This window comes from Quercus lobata, chromosome 5, assembly GCF_001633185.2.
Source record: "Quercus lobata isolate SW786 chromosome 5, ValleyOak3.0 Primary Assembly, whole genome shotgun sequence".
Taxonomy (NCBI): Eukaryota; Viridiplantae; Streptophyta; class Magnoliopsida; order Fagales; family Fagaceae; genus Quercus; species Quercus lobata.
The window spans coordinates 32923859-32931883 of NC_044908.1; the positions used below are offsets into that span (position 1 = coordinate 32923859).

Here is an 8025-nt window from a genome sequence, read left to right on the forward strand (position 1 = left end):
AATAAGATCAAAACACTTGAAAAATACATGGCTCTGCTGATAATTGATATCATATCCTTAAATACCCCTTCTTATACTCTAAGTTTGGTTGACACAATTTCTTATTGACAAGTTGGGGCAGGTTTTGGTTGAATCATGTAGTTTTTGGGCTGCACCCACAGAATTGTTCTTGACTTTATATTAATTGGCTTACTTTCAGGTTAATCCAATTTTTTCGAGTTAGAAACTTCTACTCATCCGCCATTTGTTTAACAAATAAATTATCCAATATTATGAAGTAAAACTCTAAAACCTTCATCAATATCATGTAGCAATGGGAAAATTATTTCATGAGACATCTCATGCGACCTCCCCTTCACAAGGCCATAACGTGTGGAACCCACAACTGATCGTCTCATGAGACACCACCTCTAAGTGAAAGTTACGCTGAGGTCTATAATATTTCCATGGAAAATGAAAAGTGCTGAATTTGAAGTAATGGAATAATGTCTTTCCTAATAGTAATTAATTGATACGAGTATATTAAATACCTCATACACTGAGCCCCAAACCCATCTCAAAAGGAGTATATAAAGTATTTGAATAATTTTTGTAGATTTTTCAAGATCTTAATTGCATTTTGCCATTTCTAACCAATATTGTATGTCAGATGGGTCAAATTTTCTACTAAAGTATAATTGTCAGAGTCAAAAGGCATCAAAAGAGATACAATAGTTTAAATTCCTCTTTTCCCTTACTGATGTGGATTCTTTTTTGCTATCTTCAACATAAAAAATAAAACCGATGATTTGTTTGGCTGAATAATAAAACCAATGAACTTAACCATGCTTGAAAAATGGAGTGAAATTATCAAACACTATAATTCTGCTAACAAAGACACTGAATACTAGTGCTTTCTCTTCTATCTTTGAATAAAGGCCTTTAAACATGCAAAAGCAGGGCAGACAATCTCATTACTGAAACAGACCTTTGTACTAAACTCTGCCATCTACATGACCCACCCACCACTACTAATGAAAAGAAGTCTTCTCAAACACAATCAAAACTCTCTGGTAAAAGATCCCAAAAAAACCCATCTCTCACCATTAAATTAACTTGAATAGAGGAAACAACAAATATAGATCAAATACAACATACAACTAAGAAAAACAAAACATAAAGAAAAAAAAATTATGTGGGTTTTAAATCTTGAAACATGGTATCCCACCTGATCTCTTCAATACCAGTTGACCAGTACCCATCATCGTTTTCATCCATCTTTTCATCCTTACGAAGATGATCATGCACCATAGGACTTGAAAAACTATCAACACAAATTGGCCCTGATTTAGCCACCATAGGACTCCCATTTGTGAGCAACAACCTCCCTTGTTTTGCCGTCATCAATCTTTTGTTCCTCTTCATCATAGCTCCCTTCCATCTTGTCCCATAACTAGGCCTTGGTACAACCACCAGAGCTGACTCCTCGCGATGATGAATCCATGTACGAATGTATTTAGTTAAGCACCTCTTTGTCCTCTTGATCGCGACGAGAAGCCTTGATATGGGGCGTGGACTTGCACCCCTCTCCTTTCTAGCAAGCTTGAGGATTTCTAGCCTATGTTTGGCTATGGAAATCCCCATGCTTTGGAGAAACTCATGGTTGAAGTAAACCATGTCTTCTTCTTCAAGCTCATTATGAGCAAAAGCAAGGCCATACTCGTAGACTAGAGACGGCTCAAGGCCTGTCTTAGATAGCCATGAGAACCAATCCATGGCTAAAGGAATGATATGAATGTGTATGTGTGTGTGTTTGTGTTTGTGTTTGTGTGTGATAATTTGGGAAAGAGCTAAAGTGATGTATATATTTATATAAAGTTGGAGGTGGAGGTGGAGATAATGTAGAAGGAAGTTGGTGAAGTAGAGGGGTGACTTAGACTTTCATTTTTTGGGGGTTGATTTTTTCTTTTATAGAATGGATGTTAGTTGAAAGTTGAAACTTGAGATTGACTAAAGAAAAAAAGAAAGTAGTGTGGGGTATGCATGCCCATGTTCCCTCCAAAAAATAGGGCTAAGAGGGATGGAACTTTGAGGAGTGAGACCTAAGGATTCCATGTGGAAATGTTTGCCATCAATCACGGCTTGCCTAAAGAGTAGTGTGTGGGACACACACTACTCGTTTTTGTGTGTTAAGTTGGGAGGAAAGTGGCTCCGATTTCAAACTTGGCAACCCTTTTGCTAAAGATTGATACGGGTTTGTTTTAAGCAAAAAGCAATCCCTAATATTCATTCCTACCTAACAACATGAATTACATATGATTGACGGAACTCCCATAACTAATTGTCCTAAATTACTAACAGACTTTTGTGCTTTTTTTTTCGGTTGCAGCATCATAGGCGCGCACATCTATTCGGATGCACACTCGGATTCCCCAAAACTAAATGCCACTCAAGAAGCCAATTCATTTTCAAATATTTATGGTCTTTTTTTTTTTTTTTTTTTTTTTTTACAAGATAAAATTTCTACTCTAACCTAATTTAAGTGTATATGTGTGTAAATCTCACTCCTGGAAACTTGAATCCCGGCCCTTTTTCTCCACACTCCACAAGCATTTATACTTGTGAAGTAATCATCACACTAAGAGTACGCGGTAGTAAGTATTTATGGTCCTTAACTCTACTAATTGATGGTGAAACGAACTTGTTGCTTAAAAAAAAAAAGTGGTAAAATAAATGAACTTGTTACTTAATATTTCAGTTTCCATAATGTAGAAAAGCTTTTCCGTATCTATAGAGAATCGACTTTCTTTGGACTACTAGGAAAGTAAGAAGGCTTGGAAAGTATTAATCTAAGATGGGACTTTCTTTGTTTACTTAATTGTATTATGTATTCAGCAAAAAAAAAAAAAAATTGTATTATGTTTTGTCTGCCATCACTAACTAATTCCTCATTATATTATATCTAAAGAGCGACTAAGAACATAATATGATATCAGCTTAAGTTGCACGTTGAACTGTTGTCATCTGGGACCTTATTACATAATTATTATGATATTAATTATCGATTATGAGCTAACAAATTGCCCACCAATGATTTGATTTTATATAAGAATCTAAGGGCGTAGGTAGCTTTCCTTCAAGTAATAGCTTCCATAGTGAATATATCCCCAACAACTTCACTGGCTTTGTTCTTTAATTGATCCTCTAGGTAGGCAACTCAAAAGAAATATATTCTGGTAACAATTTGCTGCTAACTTATTTGAGGATGTCATTGGCAACACTTAAGAATAGAAAAATGTTAGCACTATAACAAGGAGTGTCCTTTTTGTTCTATGGTTTTTTTTTTTTCTAAAATTCATGAGTATCTAAGACAATACAGGAATTTGAAAAATATAAATCTACAATGTAACTGTGACCTTCATAAAATTTCTGTATTGTAATTAAACTAAATTCTAGGCACCTTCCCATCTCCTCTCCTCTTTTCTCCATCCGTCTTCCTCCACGTTGCAATTCCCAACATACCCTAAAAAACGAACATGAGTCCATGACAATCATAAAGATTACAAGGCATATATTGACAATGTGACATAAAAAATTTTACAACTTTTTTTTTTTCATAATTATTAAAGTCTTTTTTTTTTTCATAATTATTAAAGTCATATATGGTGATTGGGGAAAAATAAAAATGATGTGAGTGATAGGACCATATAAAAATGATATTATACCAATCACAACTTGATACTCAACAAATTATGAAAAGTTTACGTCTAACTTTACTCTTTTTTAATAATATTCTTACCTTGACTTATGATCTAATCTTTCAGTCATTCAGTGAATCTTAAGGTGAAAAATACATCACTATCTCATAATGTGTTAGCTAGACACCCAAATTTTCACACATGCATGACGCCATTTATTAAAGAGTTAAATTTGCTGGCACCTTCGTTTGTTGCATCAGAACTTGTCTTAATATTTTATAAAGTCTCCTACACTAACTATTGTCTCCAAAGTCACTAGGACATAGTTTTGTTTCTGTCCCAGTTTTGCATACAATCACATGCTCCTATCAATTACATTTTGAACTCACGGGGCCCAAATTGACGCTAGAATACTATTTGCTTGTGAATAACATATGTTCTCTTCTGGGTAAAATAACCTTTTCTTAATGATGAACTTTGGAGTTTTTTGTATAAACTAAAGAGTACAAAGTGTGCTTCATTTCAAATCCACATCAATCAATTTAAGATCCCACATCTTGTCACGTTGCAAGCTTGTGGATCACCCTGCAATTTCTCACACATTCATAGTATGGTCCTTACTGCCTGTGAATCACAATTTTTTATTTCTGTTATAATTTATTTTTGTGTACCTTCTTGTTTTTTTCCGTCATAAAGTGTGATTGGCATTGTAATTATCTCTGCACAGAGGTAGGTTGCACATGAGAATAGAATGACTTTCGATTTTTTTTTTTTTTTTTTTTTTAAATGATTGTTCACAGATAAACAAGTAAATAACACTATTAAACCATAAAATAGAGATGGAAAACTAATTGGGGGGGAAGGTCACAAAGATATTTTCCCGGGGAGAGAGAAACCATAAGTATAATGGTGTTTTTCCAATATTCTCTTAGATTTCCAATCCAGGCTATCCAGCAATGCATACATTAGTTAATCATTTGGGGTTAGTGATGCTTTGGCACTTTAATTTCTTAACACCATTAAAGTGGACCGTGATGAACCTACTAAATAATGATAATAATAATAATAATAAAGTACCTCATGGTTGAAAATGTCAATTTAATTCAATATGTGAGCATATATGCATATTGTCTTATTTCTGGAGTATACTTTGGTGACATCGAGATTCAGTTCTATCCTCTTTCAAACAAATAATAATAATAATAATGCATAATAATTGATACACATTGAATGGCCCAAAAATTAGAGTACAATAAAGATAAAGAAAAAAAAAAAAACTATTTTCTTATAGTACAAACATAGATTAGTTAGTAGTTCATACTAACTGACATTAAGTTTGGTTGTAATGTCACTTGATGTGGACATCATAATTGAAACTTAGGAGTTTACTAGTGTGAGCTTGAGCTAGGCTCATCATTTCACAACTAATTTTGTTTGTTTAACATAAAGGTGGTTAGAAGTGTAATGATATTTGATATGATAGTATGATACTTTATTTTATGCATGCGCATGCAAATTAAAAAGGTTTGATGAGAAAGTACGCTTCAAACTTAAAACTAACGTATTAATTGTTGGTTAGTGAAGAAATAATTTAGAATCTATACGCCTCTACTATAGCATGTACATGAAGAGAAATTATAGTTCTTGAACTAGGAACACGTATTAATCAGAGAAAAAAAAAGAAAAAAAAGAAAAAATCAGAGCACGAGAGTCACGTGATGGGGTGTGCAAAAGCATGTTCTAAGTTTTAACTATTCTTTTTCTTATGGGTTTCAAAATTACTTCAAATAATGAAATTTCTTGTTATTGAATGATCTAAATTCAAGTCTCATTTACACATGTTAGATTAATTAAATGATTAAATCTACAGTCTTCTACCAGTTTAAACTTTTCGAACAATCAATAATTTATCAACCCCAAAAATCATTGAGTATTTATTTTGGACTTATAATAAAGAATATTCATTATAAAACTAGCACTATATATAAGTTTAAATCTATCACTGAATATTAATTTTCATTAAAAATAGTTAAAACATATAATATGCAACCCTAACATTTAGAATGATCATGTAACACTAACAATACTAAGTTTTTTAGATAATTCTAGCCAAAAACAAAAAAAAAAAAAAAAAAAAAAAAAAAACAAAAAAAAAAACAAAAAAAAAAACAAAAAAACAAAAAAACAAAAAAACAAAAAACAAAAAACAAAAAACAAGAAAACAAAAATCAAGATTGAAAGTGGAGTTGAAAATGATAGTGGTTATTCGTGTTTTGGTTGACAACCTTAGTGCTGGTAAAGAATTAAACTTTCACAATATACAATCAATGATACCCAGAAACCAAAAACATAAATAAATAACAAAATCCACACAAAAATGTCAATGTTGTGAAGAATTAAACTTTCCCTAAAACAATAACCCATACCCACCAAAAAATTAAAAAACCTCAACCACCAAAAAAAACCTCAATGCAGGTAAAGAAATAAAGTATAAATGGATTCTTTTATATAAAAGCAAAACAAAAAATATTAGAGGGGAAGCTATATTGTGGATGGCCAAGGTGGTTGTTGAGGAAGGTGGTGGTGGCGGCAAAGGAGTGTAAGGCCGATTATATCGGCCTGATTCACAATGGAGAGAACAAAGGACAAAGGCGAGATTGTGGGGAAAGCCAACGGTGGGATGGACAGTGTTAGGACATATGTGATTTGATGTTAGGAACATATGTCAACATTTTATGTAATTGGCTAATCCTTTGACGAAACGCACTTTACTTGTAATTGGGTAGATTTAGGATGTGTTTAATGCTTTAAGAAATAAGGTTTCAAGTTCAAGTGTTAAACCCATGCAAGTCTATCCAAGAATCAAGTCAGAAAGTGCAAGATTTTAAAGCTCGACAACTAGCATCTATCGAGGTTTAAAAGCTGCTGAAGCCCATGGCTCGACAACTAGCTCGATAGATGGCTATCTATCAAGGTTTATGAAGTTTAGCTTTTCAAGCTGATTTTCATCCAATCCGTGAATTCGGCTTTCTTTTCTCACAACCCTAAAACATATATAAGGATTATTTTGAGGGCCAAAAAAGGTTACACAAGTTGCACAAGAGCAAATTCCACAAGTGTGAAGGAAGGTGTGATTGAAAACCTAGTTTGCCTTAGTTCTTGAAGAAGCTGCTGTGTTTGTGCACCATAGGGTTTTGTGATCAAGCAACTTCATGATCTTTATCGTGTGATGAACATAAGAACTTTGCAGCCAACATCTTTCTCAAGTTGGTGATCAAGTCGCATACTGGAATCTACGCAATTGGTTAGTCACGTACTAGGAGCCATGCATTGAAAATGAGAGATTGTCACTACAAAACAAGTCCAATTGGGTATTGGGGTAAGGGTTCAACTGTAGGTTGGTATAAGGTACTGGAATTCCTATACTTGTAACTGCTTGTTTTGATAATAGTGGATTCTCGAGAGTGGTGACCTTAAAATCACCTGGTGTGGTTTTTGCCGTGTAGATTTTCCCCATTTGTAAACAAATCAACATGTCAATTTAATTTCTGCTACATACTAAGTTTAATTGGTAATTTGTTTAAGGTACTGGGATTCCTTTACTTGTAACTGCTTGTTTTGATAATAGTGGATTCTCGAGAGTGGTGACCTTAAAATCACCCGGTGGAGTTTTTGCCATGTAGGTTTTTCTCATTTGTAAACAAATCACCATGTCAATTTAATTACCGCTGCATACTTAGTTTAATTGGTGATTTGTTTGTGCTACCACGTACATCGCATGTTAATTTGATTAATTAATAAACTTGACTAATTAATCAATTAATTCATCACAAGGGGTTAATACATTTTTGGCATATCAGACAGTGTGGAGGAGATGGTGGGTTTCTGCTAGGGAGGAGTCCGGGGGTGGCCGTGGTGGCTGTTGAGGAAGGTGCTGGTGGCGGTGGTGGAGTGTAAGGCCACTTAGATCGGCCTAATCCATGATGGAGATGGTGGGTAAGGTCGGCAGCAGGATGGATGGTGGTGGATGGGTATGCTGAGCGGCAAGGGAGTGAGAGGGAGAGTGAGAAATAATGGGAAAGAATGAGAGAGAGTGAGGTTCAGTATTTTTGTTTAGACCCAAGTAAGAGACTGAAATTTTTGATTAAGTGTGCATGAAAAGAAATTTTAAGTGGGAACCCGAAAAGTTTGAGTAGGAATATCCTAAAAATCTTATTGTGGAAAAATTTGGACTTATTGTGGCGGTTTTAAAACCGCTGCAATAAGTAAATAGTAGAATTAGTTTTATTATGGCAAAATCCTATCTTGTTGCGGTGGTTCTCAAAACTACCATAATAAGTATTGGCGA

The 8025-nt window shown here is 34.0% G+C and overlaps 1 protein-coding gene across 1 annotated transcript; it reads right to left on the reverse strand.

The window, feature by feature from the left end:
* Nucleotides 1-825: 825 nt before the first annotated feature.
* LOC115991923 lies at nt 826-1930 on the reverse strand. The gene has a single exon (XM_031115903.1). It carries the CDS (start codon nt 1753-1755, stop codon nt 1171-1173), a length of 585 nt encoding a protein of 194 aa, XP_030971763.1. The 5' UTR covers nt 1756-1930; the 3' UTR covers nt 826-1170.
* Between the last annotated feature and the right edge of the window lie 6095 nt (nt 1931-8025).